General features: G+C 37.4%; 1 protein-coding gene across 6 annotated transcripts; it reads left to right on the top strand.

The window, feature by feature from the left end:
• The first annotated feature begins 599 nt into the window (after positions 1-599).
• Positions 600-21,868, top strand: TMEM19 (transmembrane protein 19). Of its 6 annotated transcripts, none has more exons than XM_032106682.1 (8): positions 600-1,007; positions 7,312-7,356; positions 10,491-10,641; positions 13,374-13,487; positions 14,917-15,054; positions 15,348-15,602; positions 16,666-16,875; positions 20,083-21,868. In XM_032106682.1, the coding sequence occupies exons 3-8, from the start codon at positions 10,512-10,514 to the stop codon at positions 20,244-20,246; spliced, it is 1,011 nt and encodes a 336-aa protein (XP_031962573.1). In that variant the 5' UTR covers positions 600-1,007; positions 7,312-7,356; positions 10,491-10,511; the 3' UTR covers positions 20,247-21,868. The 6 variants fall into 6 exon arrangements, with proteins under 6 accessions (XP_031962573.1, XP_031962572.1, XP_031962574.1 ...); XM_032106681.1 differs by having other exon boundaries at positions 633-1,007; positions 10,488-10,641; XM_032106683.1 differs by lacking the exons at positions 600-1,007; positions 7,312-7,356 and adding an exon at positions 10,155-10,252.
• The last annotated feature ends 428 nt before the right edge of the window (positions 21,869-22,296 follow it).

Below are 22,296 nucleotides of genomic sequence, written 5' to 3'. Positions count from 1 at the left end.
GGGAAAAAAATGAAAACCAGCTCCAGCATGCCTAAGGCTTACAGCTAAATCAGTGTCTGACATAAATTAAACATATAAGATGAATTCCAGACAGCTGGACATATTTACAGGGGAAGTCTCAAATAATTAACATAAAAGCAGGCTGGTAAAATCTCAAGACAAAAGACTGCAAAATATATTTTTTTTTAAATCATAATCCATTCTACTGAAATAATTATGGATGTTAAAAATGTTCACTTTTTAAAATTTATTTAGATTTCTTCTGACAAGATTCTGTTTGAATCCTAGTCATTCTCATTTCTGCATCCATATTATCAAATGTCAATGTCATCAAGAAAAAATAAATGTAGCAAGACTTGGCAACTGGGAGATAACATCCTGTTGGTATGGTGATGTTCTAGACTTCATAAAACTGAAGGATTTCATATACTGAAAAGCAGAGCACCAAGGTTTATGTTTGTTATGACAAAGGCATAAATAAGGCATAAATGCAGATTCCTTTCCCAGATTAAGAACGTGCTTCTTCCACCCCCCCACCCCCAGCTTGTCAAAACATTTTTTTTCAGAGATTAAAACAGTGGTGCTACCTTGGAGTGTTTAGTACAGTGTCTGGTGTTCTGGGACTTCAATACCAACTTCTGACACTGGGTGGATCTCTGAAGTCAGAAGAACAAGAAAATAAATCTTTAATTGACACTGTTTTGGCATGAGAAGAGTGGATTGGGCTCCACCCTGTTTGTTACCGTCTTGATTTCTCCATTTTTAATCTGCTTCAGGACAGAATGATTTCTTGTGGCATCACTTTACTGTTGTCGTCTGAAAGAATGGGAATAAATTATCATGGAAAAACAGCAGAATAGGCAGTGCAATATTCTTTCTGATGAGATACTTCAGTTGCTGAAAACATTGGGAATCTGCAATTCTTTGTCATAGGACTTCAACTCATCTTACTTTTTAAATACTTTTTTCTGCGCCAGTTCTGCTGCATCTGGACTGAAGAGAAAAAGGTAAGGGATATTTCTGCTTAACTTTTGTACACATGTAGCCACCTCTTTTAGGTAAAACTTTCCTTACATACTCTGTAGTTTTAGTTTTCCAGGCTGTTTCCACATTTCATACTTGATTACCCAGTTTCTAAACTGAAAAAGTCTTCAGTTCCTTAGCAGTGTTTGAAGTTGAATCTCTGGGTATTTGCCCTGGGAGAACCAGGACCAAAATTCTGTACTGCCAAAGTCAAAATATTGTATTTGCATGAGTAAATGTATGGATTTAATAAATATTCAATTATACAAAATACATTCTTTATTTAAAAGTAAATTTCCCAAAATCCAATTTATTGGTCACAAAGTACTTGCTGCTTTTGTCTATCTGCAAAATGCAGCCAAATCTATAGCGCACTTGGCAAGTGCATTATCCTCTAATATTTATCTCTTTGAGGAAATAATATTTATCTGGTTTAACAAAAAACTGAACATCTGCCCAGGTAAGACACAACATATAATTTTTCAGATACAACCTTACAAATACAAATTTACAATCTACAATAAATCTAAGAATTATGAGGTTTAATTTATATTATAAACTTCATGATAATGCTGCAGTGTATGTAAGAAAAATAATTCTCTTCATAAACATGAGACACCACTGCTGTCTGTAGTAGTTTTTAATAAGCTACTACTAAAGTATAGGGTCTTCTGTGACACAAGACCAAATCAATACAAGGTTTCTACATTGTATGACATGTGGAAGGTCCCATTGAGCTGTGGATTTGAATTTGCATTTATCCCACAGCTGGATATTTCCCTCATGAACTTTCCTTACAACTTCTTTGGTAGTTCTATGGGTAACCACTGAAGAATAATTTTATAATTTATTTTATTACAGGATCCAGAGACTCTGATTAGGGCTCAAGGCAACTTTTACAAATGTTCAATAAAACGTTTAATATAATGTTTCACAATGTATTAAAAAAAAAAGGCAGATCATCTGTTTTTGATTAATCAATCTGTTGTTGATTAAGTTTTTCATGTGATCTGGAACAAGGCATTGACCAATATTACTTCCTTTCCTTAAACTTTGCCCATTTGTGAAGTTTTTTTAACTTCTTGTGATTAACTGCTATAGAAACACAAAGTACTTGCTAATTCAGAAAGACACAATATCCTCAGTATTTATGCTGTGTCTTCGTAGTTGATGCTTGTGCCTCTCATCTGTATATAACACCCAGCCGTGGGTAACACTAATAGTGCCTTTATTCAGTTTAAAATTCGTATTAATTTTGATGCTTCACTTTCAACTATTCCATGCTTTCAATAACATAAAAAGATGAAATCAAGTTGAAGGTGATTTAAGAGGCATTTTACATGCTTTAGTAGATTTTATATAATGGATTATAAATTTAATCTAATAAATATAACTGCAGAAGAGAGGTGTGACAACTATTTTTCTATACTTTCTATACTTCTATACTTCTAGTCAGAACTGAATTAAGTACACATGCACTAACCTCTATTGTGCTTCCAGTCTTAATCAACTGAAACAGTCATAAATGAGGACTACAGTCAAAAGTGGACAAAGTGAAGTGATGGTTACTGTATTTTTTCTATCAGGATTCATCATATGGTTTTATTCATCCATTTGATGGTGTTGATATCATCTCTCTTGAGTTTTTGGGTCAGTCTTCACATAGTATCACCACATCTTCCCTGACTTGCATGGCATCGCAGCATTGTACAGCCTCAAAGGGTTCATGCCAGAGTCCATGAAGTCTGCTTTTTTTACTAAAACACCCCACCCTCTTCACATGGAAAAGGCAGAGAACTGGAGTCACTGTAGTTTAGAGCAACTGAAAACAATGTTGGCAAAAGGCAATGGGGAAGATACAAACTCATATCCGGACTGGAGACGTGACAGATGAAACACTATCACCCATTGATTACACTGGCAGAGTTTACCCTTCAAGCAGCCATTGTGTAGTTTAGTGCCCTTTTATTTCAGATCCAGATAAAGACATGATGAGCAACTTCTTGAAAAGTCTCAGTCCAAAACTATTTACATAGACACAGCATTTTGGTACTCAAGCCACTGTTCAAAGAAAGCATAATTTACCATCCTATTAAGGAGATTATTTTTGCAATGAGCCACACATTTCCATTTCTCTTCATCTTCCAGTGACTCACAGAGTGGTCTACATTTTGAACCTCTACAACGAAACATAAATTCACAAATAGTTGGACTTGATAGCCTGTTAATGTGGATTCTCTATTAGGAATAAATGTTTAGGAATATTACAAATTTTTTTTCCTTTTGCTAAGTGCTACTGAGCTAATATCAAAACATACCTGTTGTGACTGATTTTGTTTGGTTTTGTTTGTTTGTTTGTTTTGTTGGAAAGCTTCTGAAGTCAGTACAGAATGTGAACAAAACTCTTGTAACAGGGACATCCCCTAGAAAAGCCATTAGTCTGCTGGTTGGAATAGTTTAAAATAGTAAATCAAATTTCCATCCTTGTTCTGCTTAGTTCTGACAAGTAAAGACTGGTAAACATTGGTCTTCTACATGCCCAGCGATTCTCAAGTCATGGATAAAACTGTCATGTCTGCAGTCAGAAGTCTTTTTGAGCTCATTACATTTGATCTTGCTAACAAGAAGACCAAAAAAATTAAAAAATTCTTGGCAAGCCTGTAAGAATACAGGCCAGGTCACTGGAGGTGATATTTTTTTATTAAGATTTTATTCCATATCTAGATTTGGCTTTGGTTGACTGCCTCACCTCCCAATATCTCTTACAAATTATTTTAAGCACAATGAAAGTTAGTAATCTTAAATCTTCAGCAGTATTTACCAGGATTGTATGCTAAACACTCTAAATGTAAATGTGACAGAGTTCTTGAGCTGAAGATCTGTCCTGGTTTAGGCTGGGATAATTTTTTTCTTGGTAGCTGGTACATTGCTGTGTTTTGGATTCGGTATGAGAATAATGTTGATAACACCCTGGTGTTTTGGTTGTCGCTAAGTTGTGTTTATCCAAGGACTTTCTTGGTCTCATGCTCTGCCAGTGAGGAGGTACACAACCAAAAAAAAAAACAACCCAAAAAAACCCCAGCCCCAAAACAACTGTGAGTGAACATAGTTTGGACAGCTTATCTGAACTGGCAAAAGGGATATTGCACACCATGGACCATCATGCCCTGTTGTATAAGCTAAGGGAGTTACCTGTACTGGGGGCTAATTGGGGTTCGGGGATGGTGTCTGGCATCGGTCAGCAGATGGTGAGCAATTGCTTTGTGCATCACTTGTTTTTCCTTTTTATTGACATTATTATTACTTACTATTTTTTTTTAACTTTATTTCAATTATTAAACTGTTCTTACCTCAACCTACGAGTTTTGCTTTTGATTTTCCTCCTCATTCCACCAGGGTGGGGAGGAGGTAAGTGAGCGACTACAGAGTTCTTAGTTGCCATCTGGGTTTAAACCCCAACAAGATCCTAAAATCTAATTATGATCAGTGTGGGAAAAATATATATGTGCATAGTTCCATCACTGCTTCTCAGTCTACTTAAACAAGTTGAACTGCTGATTTGCATCATTATGTATGATAAGCTACACCTACTTGCTGTGCAGATGTGGAGGACATGAGTTTTCACAGGATAAAAATGTAACTTAATGATTCTGAATCACTTAAATGTTTTCTCAATCTTAAAGCCAGCCAGTCCTGTTCCTTGCATAGCTGTAATTCTGTCAGCATAGACTATGCTTTACATCACACAGCAGAGATGCAGCTCTGATGTCAGTCAGTGGTACTCTACCAAGCAGATCCTTGAAGAGATCCCTCTCCTCTCCTGAAGTCCAGGGCAGTGAGCTTGCTCTGCACTGTCCTCACTGCCCTAAGTATCTTGAAAGCTACCATTCCATGGTCACTTGCAGCCAAAGCTGCCCTTCAGCTTCATGTGCCTCAGCAGCCCCTCCCTGTTGGTGAGACCAAGGCCCAGCAAAGCACCTCTTCTTGTTGGCTTCCGTGTCACTTGGAGAAGGAAGTTATCATCAACACACTTCAGCAACCTCCTGTATTGCTTATGCTCTGCTGTGTTGCCCTTCCAATAGATATTGTTATGGTTGAAGTCCCTTGTGAGGGTGAGGGCTTGTGAACGTGAGGGTGCTCCTACCTGTCTCTGAAGAGATGCATCCTTCTGATATGTCTGAGAGTCTGTATCCTTCCATTCTAACACTCCAGTCATAGGAGCCATCCCACCATGTCTCCATGATTCCAGTAAGACTGTAGCCCTGCAGGCATGTGCACATCTCTCATTCCTGTTGTTTATTCCCCATGCTGTGTGCATTTGCATAGAGCCATTTAAGTGGGACCCCCCCGATGAAGCCAACTCACTGGCTGGAGTAGCTGGAATTCCTTTGTGCTGCTCTTCAGGTGCTCTCCTGCTAACTTCTTGTTGCCTAAAAGCGGAAGAAAAACAATATTAGAATGGCTAACATAAAGAGCAGTCTTTTAATGAAAGCTTTCAGGTGCACAGATTATCCCTATGTCCACATGCAGCATTAAATTTTCACAATTTTTATAAGTTCAACTAATTAGTACATCCAATAGGAGACTGGTTGCCCTGGTAACCCACCCTTGGACCTGGCCTGCTGGAGTGTCTCCAAGGGGTTCCTAGCGCTGTATCTTGTTATGTCTCCCAGGCACTGGTGCAAAGCAAGATGTCCTTGTTAGAAGTTCTTTTCCTTGAAAATAAGACCAAACAGCATTTCAAGAATGTGACATAATATGTAAGAAAGGATAACTACTGTTCTAAAGTGTAAGAAAGTGCTAGAAACTATACAGCTATATATTAAAAATCCACAAAGCTACAAATATATAAAAAAGCTAAAAATATTTAGGCATCACTATGATCCTTCCTCCAGATTCTGGGCATCTCTTGCGGCGGCACTGGCATCAAACCAGTGGGACTGGGATGGAAGGAAGTTCTCCTCCCCTGGCAGCATGTTTAAAGCCTCTTTACCATCTTGGCAAGTCTATGACTGAAGATGGTCATTTCTTGCACATAGTCCTCTTAGATCTTTACCTGCCTTACTTACTGTTACCCTTCCCCATTACTGAATTACCCACTGCTGAAACCTTTATTTTTTCATTACCTTGTTTTTGCACTCTAGTTTAATTATTTAAGTTTCTCCTCTGTAAAATGCAAATATACTAGAGCTATCACAATCCTGAACACATGCTACTTTCAACATGTTGGTTCTTTCCTGAATTACTTGATAAAGTAGAAAAACACAGCATAAACACACAGGAAAAAGGTGGGTAATTTGTAATAAATGACTAGAAAAAGGACACTATGAATAAATTTAATTGGTGTCATTGTCCTTGGATAAACTCATTTAACACAAAGCTAAAGCCTATCCACACATATTTAATACATTTAATACTTAAAGCTTCATTCTAGGTTCTGCTATTTTTTGGTAAGCCATTTGGATATTTATTCTTCATTTGTTGCTTTATAGTTCACAATCAAAATCCTGGTATATATAGTTTTGCTATAGTGTTAAGCACTGACATTTTTAACTGCTTCAAAAACGTTAAGAATTCGTCTCTAAAGCAAATCCTTTGGTATGAAATCTACTGTTTGCAATACTGTTTGGTATTTCCACAGGCAACTACTAATTATGAATGCTCTACTTAAGATAAATATTTATCTGCAGTGTTACTTTTCCCTTCCTGCAGTATAACTTTTTCCTGTCTGTTTTCTGTAACTAAAGACATTATCAGCATAAAATTTTACAGTCTTACTATGCTGTCTTTTCTAAGAGTGTGAATATTATTCAAGGCCCTTGTGACCAGCTATACTTAATACAATGTTAACAATGTTTACAAGTTTTTAATTTCATGTATTGAACAGTATTTTGTCTTCAATCAGTTTTTGGTTATTGAGAAAACAACATTAACAATGGAGAATAGAAGATGTTTAAATTAGTATTTAACTTTCAAGCTTTATTATTCATAATGCATGCTATCAAGCATAAATATGAATAATGTTTTAAGCAGTGAAGAGAAATGGAAAGTTCTATCTCAGAGATACAAAAAAATAAGGCAGAAACTCTACTTCTAAAATCTTGTTGAAAATTTAGAAATGTTATGCTGTATTATGGCAAATCTACTAAATTCCTAGGAAAAGAATGAATGTAAAAGAATTATTAGCAAGCTATGTACAATAGCAGTTATTATCTTCTTTCTGTTGTGCTGCTTTTAATCATCTCACATTCCTGCCTCTTATTAAATCATACTTATTTTTACTTCTAGACTCTGCACTGGCTGTGCTTTGCATCCTACACATTTAGGTAAAAGGTAAGAAGAAACTCTTCTAAATATTGGGTAGTTTATAATTCTAACTTTTTTAAATTTAGACTTCTCAGATTTTTCTTGTTCTAAGTATGAATTTGGATGGAAAGTGTGAGGAAAACCTTTCAGGTCTATTTGTCATAAGCAACTGTTACTTGCTGTTTTTTTAATTCTCAAGCTTATCACTACTATTAGGTGTGAATAAGGAAAGGGGGGGTGTTATAAGTAAAAATTGATTGTGAAATGAATGTTTTGCATGTATTAAATATACATACTACTTTTGTGATGGATTCAGGATTAATTAATTAATTCTGAATTCACAATATTGTAAGCATCCAGATGGCAATTTAAGTTTTTTAAAAACACAGCTTTTAGTAATTTAAAGTGGTGTTGGTATTGTTGTTGGTGGTGTTGTTATTATGATTATTATTATCATTACTAGAGGGCCTAGTGAAAATAGGGCAACATCTAGAACAGAGGAGTTTAAACACAATATATGGGCCAATTACAGAACTGTTGTAGACATTACTTTCAAAACTGTAACTACTTCTTTCAGCTTCCAAATGTAGAAAGAAGTCTAATTTTGTGTTCCTTTCTTTCTTGTTTTCTAATCTACTTGTAACATTTAATGTGTACCAAGCTACTGCAGGAAATTTGTTGGCAATCAGAAACTTTGGAAGAGGGATGTATGAAACCACATTTAACAAAACACTCAGAGCTGAAAAGGGAGTCAAAGACAACATTATTTATGCACTGGCTGTTAAGACATTTCCTGACCAGAACCACCTTTGTCACACCAGGGGTGGAAAGCTTTGCTCCCCTTTTTCTGTTCTTGTTCAGGTAAACTCCAGCAGCAGCAGCAGCAGCACCTTTGGCTTCAAGCCAAGATGCAAGGTCTGTAGATAAACCAGTGCAATAGTCTGGTATGTCCCTAAATCAGCACCAAGTGCTACTTCACATGGGTATGGGATCTTTGAAGGAAGCTGAAGAGTCCTTTAGAGCTTCACAAACCTGCCCCCTCTTCACACCAGCTTATGTGTTACCATTAATCACAATCCCACAGTTTTACAGAACCACAGATAACAGCCAGGGCTCTAGGATTCCTGCAGGAACGTTTGTTTCTCCACCAGAAATTCCAGTATCAGTCTGTTACAGTTTAGAAAACAAAAAGTAAGCAATAGATTAACTAAAACAATTTATTACAGTTAAGGATGTATTTGAATGAGTAAGTTTATGGGAGTTGGTTATACCAGAACAAGCAGCTGCTTGTTCAGCCTCCAGTTTAAGTAGAGTTGATCTTGTTCTGGTTGAAAATCTCAGGTGCTTAGATTTTGGCAGAAGAACCTAAGCAATGTCATGTCAGTGTTATACTTGAAAGTTATACTTGAAAGGTGTCTTGTTCTTACAAAGCAGCCCAGCTACGGAGTCCCTGATTCTTAGATCTCAAATTCAGACCTCAGATGGAGGTTTAATAAAAATTTGGGAGGTAAGAAGGAAGACTAATATACCAAAATCAGTACTCCTACATTAGTATTACTGTTTTAGGTATCTCTAGTTGAGACTAATTTTGGGTGTTACCAGTATTTGTTACCAATAAATATTGCAGAAAATAAGATAAAGCCTTGACTAAGGCACCTTTTCCAAATTTTGTCTCTAATTGCCTGGAGAAAATACATTGTAAACACCCAAGTATTAATTTAAGCCTCTGGAATAGGCCTACTTTCTTCAGCTGAAAACAGGAATCTGTAAATCTTTGCAGAGTAAGTTTCTTAGCTTAGGCAACATCTGAAGAAGTAGCTCTGAGTGATAACTGAGTACTGCTTTCACAACAACACAAAAATATATCCAAGTTTCTGAGTGAAAAGAATGATGTTGGACATGTGGACTGTGTTCACACCCTGATAGAAACCTACTCCAGATGCTGAATGAAAAATAATTGAACATCCCTCAAAAATAAATGGGTATGACAAGCTGGAAATAATCTTAAACTCAGTAAGGAAATTATCATCTCTTAAATTAAGATTGCTCACTTGACTTTTCTAGCTTTAAAACTACTTCTATCAAAGTAGTTGATCAAAGATCTTTTACTGTTCTTTTTTGTATTACTCTGCCTCTCACTGAATACTTAAATAAATACTCTGTTCTGCTGCTGCTGCTACAAGTCCATGAGAAGAAAGCACCTGAGGTTATTGGTGTTCATGAGGTGATTCATCTGTACAACTTGAAAGTTTTGGTCTACGCTCCACTGAACAAATGCTGAATACATAAACACTACTTCAGCATTATCTCCTGGGATGCCTGAAGTCTTATTTATTTCATTTACTTCTTTATTTTGAGGCTGTTGCCTCAAAACGATAGGTTTTTGAAAAGTTGTGAAATTTCACCTTTCTGTGCTTTGTTGACAAAACCTCTAATGTGTGGAAGTGAGACCTATGGAGTCCTTCCTGTAAGCTAGAGTTAGCTTATTTACAACTCCAATGTTTTGGGAGTAATTCTGACGTGCCCCAAGAGAAGCTACCAGGCAGGTTTGGCATGTTTTCATCCCAAGTCAACTTTAGTAAACGTTTCAAGTCTCTTTCTTCTGCTGTTAATGAATTTCGAAGTGCTCCGACAAGTTTCAAAACTCATCCAGGTACTCATTGGTCTCACTAATTATCCACAGACTTCATGCCTTTCACAGGCGTGTCGTTCCCGTTTTATTTCGCAAACTGGAGCCACACGGTCTGTCGGAGGGACGCTGCCCGGCGGCAGCCCCGAGGAGAGCAGGGCTCCTCACTGACACGCACGTGCCGCGGCTCCGCCCCTCTGCCGCGGCGCAGGCGGGCCCGCGCGGCTGCCGGCCGAGCATGCGCGGGGAGGCCGCGGGGCGGGATGTGGGAGTGCCCGCGGCCCCAGGGAGCAGGTCAGTGACGGGGCCGGGCGGTGCGAGCACCTCCGGCCGCGCAGCGCAGCCGGGGTGGGCCGGCCGGGGTGGCCGCAGCAGCCTCTCCATGAGCACCTCGGTGCCTCCCGGCAGCGCCCCGGGGGCGGTGCGGGCCAGGCCCGGCCGCGGCTCCGGCCGGGCGGGAGGAGAAAGAGAAGAAGAAGAAGGTGGTGGCGGCGGTGTCGCTGATGCCCTGCGCCTTGTGCTTTCCCAGCAGGTGTTCTCCTTCTTGATTCCCATGTCCTATTACCAGGAGGATTTCTTCAGAGAATACCTCAAGATGATGGCGAATATGGTCATCCTGAACTTGCTCATTTGTATTTCGCTGGCGTTCTGGATCGTGTCCATGACTGCAAGTACGTACTACGGTGAGTCCAAAGGCCGGGGACGGGCTGGCGTAGCACGGCCAGGGGCGAACCCTCCCCTCCGGCCTCTCCAGGCAGGAGACAAAAAATGGGAAGAGGGATGTGCACAGCCCGTTCCTTCATCAGTAGAGCTGATAACCTCACCTCTGACAGTAGGTAATAGTGGTTTAGAAGATGCTGACAGCCGCTTATTTGCAGCTCCACCCAGGGATCACGTAGAATTTAAAATGTTGGTATCCTTTGTGATTTCTTTCTCTGAAAGAAAGCAAATAAAAATTAAGAAGTGAAAAGAAAGTCCAAGCTGACAGAGATCTCTCTTTATCAGGGAAAGTATGTGACAGTACTAGAGGAACGTGCTAGCTTTCAAAACTGTTTTAGGTATCAGCAGCATCTGCAACATGCAGAACAGGGAATGTGAGAAGACTTCCTTAGTCGAGGAACAGAGAAACAGGAAATGGTATAAAGATAGGGATGTATGCATGGAGTGGCTGGCTTAGGTGTTTACTGTCAGCTCAGCATTCTGCTCAGGCAGCTCAGGCTGGCTGTGACTTAGTTGTGTGTAGTTGCAGGGACACAAGTTCTCTCTGTTGTCTTTCTTTTTGGCTCTAGGACCATTCTTACAGCAGTGTGCAAAAGCACCTGATAGTGCCTGCAGTATCAGTTTAAGCCTAGAAGAATTTGACTGATTTTCTGAGACGGGTGACGACTTGTCATTCAGACCTCAACCAGTCTGATGCAGGAAGAGCTCTGGTGTCTTTGCAGTGTTGCTGAGAGTGCCTAGGGATGCAGTAGGAACACCTTCAACTGCCTAGTGTCACCCTGGATCCAGAAGAAGCTATAATAAATACCCCACCAGTATCAGGTGACTTTTGTAGAGGCAGTTGCATGTCTCTGCTTAGTGTTTTCCAGTGCTTCATGTTTTAGGATGGGGTATTAGTTCTGGTACAGCATTAAATCTGTGTTGTCTGGACACTTCTACTTTGGCTTGTAGTGAGATGCCAGACATTTAGAAAGTATGCAGGAGCAGGCTTCACAACCAGGCTATTTGTGTCATTTGTAGCTCCCCAAGTTTAAACATGCAACTTCATTTATGTGTATCTGCTCTCTAAAGGTACAGCTTTTCTGACGATTAGGATATTCTAGTCCCTGTTCTCTTATGTGAGTGGGAATTTACAGTATAGCGTGGGGAGACCTGGTATCAGGTGAATCAGGATAGGGCCTAATAGGAAGGAGAAGACTGTGGACAAATCCTCCTTTTTATATGGAATGGTTATGGAACAAGAAGGACATAAAATTTCTGTGTTCATTTGCCTGAGACTGTGGAAAGACATTGGCTTTTCAAGGTAGTGAATGAAGCATATAGTAGTTAATGGGCTTAATAGGTTCAGCCCGTAAAAGGGGTGAAATTCACGATCCGTAACATAAATGTAAAAATACTACAATCATACGTTTATTAATATACAGTTTATAGTAATTCTTAAGCACCGAACAGTGGGCCAGATGTTAGTGACACCAGAGTGTCAAAGAACGCATTCATTGTTTTATTGTAGATTCTATCTTAGTCTTAACTGTTTACATTTAGTAGTAATTTAATACAAATACTTTTCTCCCCTACAAGGAAATCCAAAAAGGTTAGTTTAAAAATGACCTTGAAGAGATGAAAATTCTGTTTGTTAGGCAAGCAAAAGGAACCCCTTTGTGTTCCAGTACTGCTCATACTCAAGTTTGCAGCAAGAGCTGCCTTGGTTTGTGATAAGCAATACCAGGCTACAGCACTGGGGGGCTCTTCATACACAGCCAGTGCTTGTCTTCTGGATTTCTGACTCAGCCCTGGGCTGCAAGACCCCCACTATGGCTTGTGGCTCTTCAGTACACAGAAGAGAATTTTTTTCATGTGAATCTTTACATTGCAATGAGTGTTTTACTGTGATTTCACAGACACGTTTGTCCTGCTTTGCACCAGGGGGCCCGTGTTTGTGCAAAGGTTGGGGTACTGCTGACACAAAAGTTCTTGTTGAAAACCATCATGTTTATCTTTCCAGCCTATGTGCCTGTGTGAAATCTTTCTTTCAGAAGACTGAGACTTACTTTAATGCAACATTTGTGATGTCTTGTATTTGTATAGGAGATGTAATAAATAACTTCTCAAAAAAATATGTTTTTAATTTCAAAACCTACATTAACTGTTGGCTTTAGCTTTTAGAAGTTTGTGGGTTTTTCAAACGAAAACTGTCAGCTTCAAATCTTGCTGAGACAGTCATCAGCTCAAAGTATATTTTAAAGAGCCTTACATCAAGGTCAGAAGAACTGAAAGGGCTTTGTTTCATAAAGTGGTCATGCTCACTTTCACCTAGCAGACTGCCTTGGTTGTCTTTTTTTGGTAGTGGAATTCTATCACAGTAAATTCAAATGTTAGTTTTTGAAGTTCATAAATCCCTTTTAGAATGGAAAGTATCACCATATTTATTTCTTGTCACATTTTGCTATTTTTTGGTAATTAATTTTAATTCATGAAATATATTTTCTTTTGATAGCTGAATAGAAAAATTGAGTAGATAGTTGCAGATATATGTTCTTCTGTTCATATGAATATCTTTCTTCTGAAGGATTAAAAGTTTTAATCTCTATTAAGATTGAAATTTAAGTATATACCAGGAAATAATGACTTTTCAGACATGAAGACATAAAAAAAGTTTTATGAGGATCATCTGTAACCATGTTATTTGATTTATCAGGTACTTTACGACCCATTTCTCCGTGGCGCTGGCTTTTTTCAGTCTTGGTTCCGCTAATTATTGTTACACAGGGTTTTAAAAAGAAGAGTCTTGATCACAGTGGTGCTTTGGGAGGTATGTTTTTTCTGAGACTTAAGCTAAACATTTAGTAAACTAAAGGTCTTTTTTATTGTTTGCAATCTAAGACTTTACCTGTCCTATTATAATAAAGTATAAACGTAAGCATATATACCCCAAATTCATACTGGGGTTTTTTTCACTTGCCTGTTTAAACAGTCAAGTTAATCCTGTGCTACTGTTTGTAATTGATTTGATTAATATTATTATATTCATATAAACCTGGAAGATTCTTTTAAACTTCAGTACAGTATGCAGTTAAATCACATGGTTTGGTTTAACATACAGAAGGATTCACAGAGAAACAAAGAAATGGCAGAGGTAGTGGTAAAGAAAGACCCTAAACCCATTGTGTCAGCAGCCTTCCTGCCTGGTAGGAAATCAGTTAAGAGAGCATGGTTCTCCTTTCTGTAATAGAACGGTTTTAGGCATTTTTTGCCTCGTAAAAAAAAGAAAATTAAATCTGTACTTCACTAAAAACAAATGACTGTTCCTACAGAGTTTTTCTTGACCACATGATAAAAAGCCCAGCATAGTGTACAATAGTGTTTATTGAAATTTGGTGCAACATTTCTGGATGAGGTGATTCACCCTTGTCTCGTGACATTGTCTGAATTGATGTTCGGTGGAGTGGAACAGGGCCTCAAATCCTTCCTGCCCATGTCACCCATTTTGCAAATCTTCTTCTGTCTGTGAGAGTTAAGGGAAGCATTTTCTAAACTGACAAAAATCTTTTCGACTTCTGTGTTCCTACCTCTTAACAGCTCTGCTAGCCAGTGTATACTGGCATTTGCTCTTAATTGTAGCCATTTTTCTTTCAGTCCTTTAGAACTGTAATGTCATGGTGAGGAGTGAAATTAGGCCTCCCCTGTGAAAGGGGACATAGAAATGAATCGCATCAAAGAGCTCAAATACTTAAGAAAATTACAGAAATAAAAAGGTGGCATAAAAATCAAAAACCAAAAAAGAAAAGGAAGAAAAGAATAGAGAACTAGCATCTGCTAAGATATGGAGGAGGGTTTTACAGAGAAACCTTGGATGGGGAATTTGATAACCCAAACTGATTATAAACTTGCTGGTAGAGCCACAGCTACAGCTATATATCTGCTCCTTATACAAACAATAATATTCTTCAGGCAAAGTACTTAAATTTCAATTACATATTCTTTGGATTCTGGGTGTTTTATTGCTTCTCTTTTATTTTTGCACAGTATTACTGATTTGTGGCAAAAGAAGGTCTTAAAAATCACATGCTTCAGCAGTTGCAATAAAATTAGCAATTTGGCAATAGAATCTCTTATTGCATGATTGTCTCAGGTTTATCAGGAAGATACTCTTCATATTCAGAAAATGTGAAATACTTAATTGCTTTGCAAAGTGACCATTCTTACTGAAGGAACTTTATATACTTCTTTTTTCTTCGTAGGACTGGTGGTTGGATTTATCCTTACAGTTGCAAATTACAGTTTCTTCTCTTCTTTGTTTGTATTTTTTGTTACTTCTTCAAAACTTACTAAGTGGAAAAAAGATATAAAGAAGCAAATAGATTCAGAATACAAAGAAGGTAAGCCAAAATACTTTAATTCTTTCAGATCCCTTGTGGAGAATAAATACTGCACGTTCTTGTTCCTTTCAAAGGGTCAGATGAGATATAACACCTAGAATAGGGAACACTGTTGTGACTGCCCTACACCTCTGTGAATATTAGCAAGCCACTTTGCTTTTGCTTTTGTTCTGTTTAATAAATTGCCATGTAGTTTCTGTTTTGAATATGTCTTTTTAAATTTATATATGTGTCTTTTACTTTTGTCTCATGCTGTTGCCTGAAATAATTCAAATTCGGTTTTTATACTTTAGGTGGACAGAGGAATTGGGTTCAGGTATTCTGTAACGGTGGTGTTCCTACTGAGCTGGCTCTCTTATATATGATAGAAAACGGACCAGGTGAAATTCCTATCGACTTCTCAAAGGAATACACAGCATCGTGGATGTGCTTATCCCTTTTGGGAGCTTTGGCATGCTCTGCTGGTGATACGTGGGCTTCAGAGATTGGTAGTGTTATGAGTAAAAGCAAACCAAGATTGATAACAACCTGGGAACAGGTTCCGGTAGGTAAGGTGTTACCTCTTCTACATGTTCTTAGTATTTTGTTAATCTGTTTTGTATTACACATCCAACTTGAAAAGTTCCGAGAAAGACGTAGAAAAACAAGTATCAGAAATACGGGATTAGAAAAGGTTATCAGGAATGCATTCTCTGGAATGGAATACACTCAATTGTGTTTCTCCTGCATCTTGTTGATGAGATGCTTGAGCATAGCATCCACAGATCTAAAATCATCCTGAATGCTGTCACTTCTAATCTCTGGTAATATTAAAAGTGTTTCTATTGCTAATATGAAGAATACAAGTTATCAACTGATTTTTTTCAGACATTCTTTTAATCAGTAGAATACATATATATTCAACACAGATGCTACAGAAAATTCACTTCTTAAGCAAATCACTCATTTCTTTTAATATCCTACCAAGGATGAATAAAGTGAACTTTCTGTCTGTCAAACGTTGTCTCCATGGTGGATGTCATTGCTGCTTTAAAGCAGTGTGCTTTTTTTGAGCCTTGCTGGCAAGTTGATTAGAGGTATAAATCTTGTTGGATAGGATTTAAATGCGTGGGAATTTCTTTTTCTTTATATGCATTCTTCAGATTTTTATTCAATGAGTTGTAAAACATCTTCTGTCTATGGATGTGTTTCTTTTTAAATGTGTTGGTGACATATGTCTTAGTATACTACTTCTGAAAGGGGACATTGCTTTAATAATATGCCCATCTCAAGGTCTGTTTTTTTTTAGCAAATCTTTTATTAACCTACCACCTAGAGCAGACAAATACTGGGTGACATTGTGAGGTGTGCTGTCTAGTTTTATTTAACTTAATGCTGGTGAATATTTCTAGAGAACTAGCCCTAGAGACAGGAAAGGAGTAGTAACAGGCAGTAATAGTACAGATTAAGCTGCTCAACAGCATAATGGGAATTATAGAAAGCTGCAGTTAGCAGAGCCTTGTGAATATAAGAGGAGAAAATCACTAGGAACAGTTTTGATTTCATGTAAAACATTTCAATGAATACAAGTCTTTTAAAACCAGTAAATCAGCTTCATTTTTTTTGGTTTAGGTACTAATGGAGCAGTTACTTTAGTGGGCCTGCTCTCAAGTTTGCTTGGAGGCATGGCAGTAGGCATAGCCTACTTCGTAACACAACTCATTTTTGTGACTGATCTGGAAGTGTCTGCTCCGCAATGGCCCGTTATTGTGTTTGGTGCAGCAGCTGGCCTACTGGGATCAGTTGTTGATTCGTATTTGGGAGCTACGATGCAATACAGTGGTAAGAGTCTTCTTTTTTTTCTTTTTTTTCTTTTTTTCCCCCCTTCTCCCAATGTAACATAAAATTGGACTTGAATTTCAAGAAGGGCTGAGGATATGATTTTTAAATGGAAAGAATACAGAAATAGCAGCATAAAGGACAAAGGGAGCAAAAGTAATGGACCTGATAATGAAAAAGAGCAAGGATGCTTGGTCCTTTTCCATATTTTGATTTGTTTATTGTAGCTTATTGTCTTGTTGATGACTGAAAGAGACCAGAGATATCCAACAAGTTACCTTGAAAGAAGCAATTGCTGCCCTCTCCTTTTCTATATGTCTAATTATAGTAACATTTTATAAGAGAAAATGTCATCTTAATTTTATCCATTTACTTGGATTAAGCTGTCACTGCAGAAGCTCCATTCCTAACTCTGAAGTCTTAGCAACAGGCTCAGATTTAAGAATTAAATAAGAAAATGTGAACAATAGTTTCCCTTCTGGATTTTTTCACTGCTTCCTACATAAGACCTATAATGTAGAGCACTGTTTCCTATAAGTTAAGCTTATCAAAAACTTGCCGTGACTTTAAATAAAAAGACTGTATGCAATTTTTTTAAAAAGTTGACTGGCTGGTTCTAAATTATTTCAGTGTTTACTCATTGCTCTGAAGGATCATTGCCTGTGAATTAACACTACAGACAACCTTTTAAGCCATAAACATACCCTATGTTTCAAAATTGTTTAGAAACCATATCTGACACTGTTGTGTTTAACAGCTTGTTTACAGAGAGAAGTTTCCGGGTTTCATTGTTGGTATAGTTATTAATTGGAAGTCAAGGTGTGAATATGCAGATAAACTGCCTGTGAGACACTAGTCCTTTAGATCTGCCATTACAGTGAAAACTACAAACTATTATTGATGCTCTGGATTTGGCTATACAGCATTTTTTATGCTCTATTCCATGAAGGTTCAAAATACAAAGGAGCGTTTAACCGTTTGATGAATTTTTAGATATTTCTGTCCTAAACCAGAAACACCTAAACACTCAGACAATGTTTCAAGCTCCTAATGCGGCAAATGCATTAAGAGAATGGAGTAAACCTAGCTAATGTATGCCTGCATTTATTAGCATCTATTTCTTCTTCATTTAATGTACTTTTTCCATGCTCAGCAACTTACTTTTTTAGCTGCAGCAGGGACAGTATGCACATTCCACATTTACAAATCCATAAGCATTGCTGGAGTGTGTATACTATGTTATACACATACATACTGTGGTATATATGTGATGTGATATAAGCAAAATTGTGTTGATCACGTGATGCTTGCTCTTAGGTTCCGTGTCTCTCCTTCAACCCACTTTTTCATTCCCTTTCAATGTGGACTCAGAAGGAATACTCTAGTCTCTGCAGCGTTTTGGAAAACAATAAATATGGCAGTGGGAATAAAGAATTGTGTCCCTTTTTTTGAAAACAGCATGCTGCTACTGCTAATTCTTTCTGTCAGTGTTTTTCCTGTTGGTAATATTCCTAGATGTGGTGTATCTAATAGCCTGTGATACCCACTGTTTCTGAAAGAAAATCCACCCTTGCCTCCACATTTACTAGTTAAAACTTTGAATAGCTGTGCAGAATAAGATTCAAATTTGCCATGTTACCAGTCTATACCTATTGTGTAAATAACAAAGCTAATGGAAGGACTGTTACTTTACCTACTTGTTCATGCTCTGAATATACACTTTATGTACAATTGAGGGATATATTTAGAAAAAGTTAATTACAGTTTTTCCCCCAAAAATTTACTACTCTTTAAAACATAAGGAGTGTTGAGAGTTAAACTATTAGACCTTGACGTTTGATTTTTCTGTAGCTCTTTTGCATTATTTAAAGCCAGGTTTAAATGTGTGTTTCAAAGGTAACAGTATTACCAACTATATACCTGCCAAAGCGGTTTGTGGTGGGGAGTTTTTTAAGTTTTGTCTGAGGTGCAGAATTTTTTTTGTAATAAAGCAGCAGCTTTATTTGAAATTTCCAGGTTGTGAGTGTTGACAGTCAAATCTAAGAAGAAGAAAAAAGGTTAATATAAAATATACTGATTTGGTTTGGAGTGTTCCAACCTTAAATGCATGCATGTGCATGTACCCAGTTATACATCACTACAGTGTGAGTTAAAATCAAGTGTTCTAAATTGGTGTGCTTTTATCAGCATACAGAATGCATGTCCAGGTGCAGCTGGACAAAACATAGCATAATGGTGTGTGTACAGTAATAGCTAATGAAGCACAATATTAAAGTATTGATAATACAGAGCAGAGCAAGAAGTTACCTAAGTACTACAGTACTTCAGCTGCCAGTACTATAAAACTGTTGTGTAAATAGAATTTATAAACTAAACCTTTGTAAGGAGCTTGTTTTCTGTCAGCTTAAGTAAAAATGTTGTTTCCATAATTTTCCTTTTAAAACAAATGCATCATCTTGCCAGAAAACATGTTGCTAATAAGTTGTTTCTGTTCAAAACAGCATCCTTGGCATTAGAATGACTCTTGGAATGGCTTTTTCCTCTTCTGATTTTAGCTTGTTTCATTCCTTTCTTTGCTGTGAAACTACATAAAAGAGAGATTTGACAGAAGTGTAACTTCTCAAAAGTAGTAATTTCTAATGTAAAGTATTGCATTTATACTGCTGTAGGTACAAAAATGCTGTTAGTGAGGATCTTTTTGTTATTTTCTAAGTCCGTGAGAGACTTTTCTCTCTCACAGAAGAGGTAGCAGGGAATGTAAACAACCAAGCCACCTGCAACCTTGAAAAGTCTTGTTTATGGTATAGTAGAAAAATATTTTGACAATGGATGTTTTAGGATTTTGGCCAATCACCCCCAAGGGGGTCCAATTAGACTATGAAGAAAAAAGTCTATAAAAGGTTTGTAAAATAATTAAATAAATCAATCTTGCTGCACAATTCCTGCCTGTTGGATCTTCTCTCCTCCTCCTCCCTATGGCTGCGGGACACGGTGATATACCGTAGGAACCAGGCCTGCGGTAATATACTGCAGTCGTTGAAGGTACCAAATTAAACTGAGTGTAACTTAGTTTAGTCTGATGATGCCTTTTTACAGAGATTTAACACTCTTACAGTAAAATAATTTTTTTTTAAAGGTGTATATACTTGGTTACTAAGTTTCTCTTCATCTTGGTTGGCTTTGTTAAATGAAGTTTTTATCTTTTCCCAGGTTTTGACCAGACACTTGGCACAGTTGTAAACCACCAAACAAAAGACTCCAAGCACATATCTGGAAAACCTATATTAGACAACAACACCGTCAATCTTTTTTCTTCTGTAATCATTGCTTTGGTGTTTCCAGGCACGGCATGGTTTTTCTGGCCAAGGGATTGAAATGGTTTCAGATTTTCTGCATGTGATTCATTTATGTTCAGTGTTGCTCAGAGACTCCAAAGAGTTGTATTTAAACTGTCTTTAAGAGAGGGATCTGAAACTTTCAGGAGCCAGAGGACTTTCCATCTCAACCTGTTAAAGCTGTAAACCTCATGTGGCAATCGGCATCTCTCAGGAAGGTGCTGTGTCAATAATGCTCTTGCTGCTTCTCAGATGGATGCAGATCATTGCCAGGTGAGGTGAAGCACTTGATTCATTTATCCTCCATTTATGGAGCTGAAGTATTGGTGTCTGTTCTCTCCAGTCTCCAGCATCTGGAAGGGCAAGAAGCTGGAAATAGAAGTCTAATCTACATCAATCAGTGTGATGGAGCCTTGTGGCTGTTGTCCAAGCTAGACACAAAGTACACTTCAGCTTTATATAGGCCATAGTAATGTGGATGAAGTGGGTAAATTCTGGTGTTTCCCATTATCTACAGAATGTAAGGTCTTTCGGAAGTATTTGGGCTGGGAAGAGAGAATTCAGCCTTGTTGCCAATACTTTATCCTGGTACTATCTCCACTTCCCTGAGAATAGGATTGATAAAAATAATGACACATGCATACATAACATTTCAAGCAAAAATCTAAATTTAAAGTAGAAACTCACTAGCTGTTCCAGTAAGAATAATAAATTTTTCTGTGCTTTTTTGGCATCTTGATTTCAAAACGAGTTATATTGCAAGATTTGGCAATACTGTGGTACTTATCAAATTATTTAAAATTAAAGATGACAGTTGTGAATTCACATTCATCTCTTTAGAAAGAGAATGGTTTTTTCTGTAAGCATAGAATTGTTCCGTAGTGTTTGGCATTCTGACCAAACTATACTCCTTGGTAATTTCTCAACAGTGGAAATGCTTCCCATTTTGTTTGGGGCTTCTATTTAGAGATGATGGCCTCAGCCAAAGAAGCTACAGATGTTATCCTTGTAGCAAATGGGAGAAATCACACTTATAAACCATTGAAAAATAGAGATTTAATTTTTGATGCTCAGGCTCCTGTATTAGGTAATTCTGTCTTCCATCATTCATTTATAAAAATTGCAGAAGTAATTTGGCCAGCACAGATTGTATTTAAACTTTAGAGATACCCTCATAATAACCTCTCACTGTTGGCATTCAGAAGCATGGGCCCATACTTTTAACTTATAAAAAGCTTTTTCTTTTATTGTTAGAGATAGATGAATCTTTTGTATTGAACATCTGTTTTTTTTACAAATGTCTTGTGTATATTGCCTGTCTTAATTGACTTCTTATTTTGTCACCTTTTATGGGAATATTAAAAAACTGTAACACCTTCAGTACTGAGTTTACTCTTTTGAAATCTAGTCTATATAAACCTGGAATTCATCACTGGAACTACTTCACTGTATTACCCAATTATAAAGATGAGATTTCAAAGTAGTAAAAGCGTTCTGAAAAGAGCAAATTTTGTAGCTGCTCTATGTCTGTTCCTGTGGCAGGGGACAAAATCACAGAAGTAATGTATGCCCTTGAACTGTAACAATAAACACTTGGGAATTTTATGCACTGTTTGGATTTATGCTGCTTCTAAATAAACACTCTATTAGTTGTCTTCTAAGATGTTATTAATACTGTCATGGTTTCTAGAACTGAGCAAGATAAAATTTTTGTAAGATACCTTTTTTTTTCAATTAAATGCCTTATTTTTATATTCTTTTGTTTCCTGAAGTGTACTTCAGCCACTGAAGTGGACATGGTCAGCTTTTTCACTGTTTTATAGGGGTTCACTTGAAAACCAGCTTACCATAGTGAGAAGACATCTGGTTTCATATTTATAGCAGCATGAAATGCTTTGATCTGTGATCATATGGACGAATGTGATCTGACTGAACTCTTGTAGTTAGCATCTTCAAAGGCCATTATTTTGGATTTTTTTTATTTATCATGTCTTAGTGATGACACTTGAGTTGCTTTTGAAATTTCCACTCACAAGTTTCCAGTATACAGAAAGATCTGAGCACACTTAAACTCTGAAAAGGACGGCGT

This window comes from Corvus moneduloides, chromosome 4 (genome assembly GCF_009650955.1).
Source record: "Corvus moneduloides isolate bCorMon1 chromosome 4, bCorMon1.pri, whole genome shotgun sequence".
In the NCBI taxonomy this organism is placed as follows: Eukaryota; Metazoa; Chordata; class Aves; order Passeriformes; family Corvidae; genus Corvus; species Corvus moneduloides.
The sequence above is the reverse complement of the archived record's forward strand: the minus strand, read 5'-3'. Positions and strand labels throughout refer to the sequence as shown.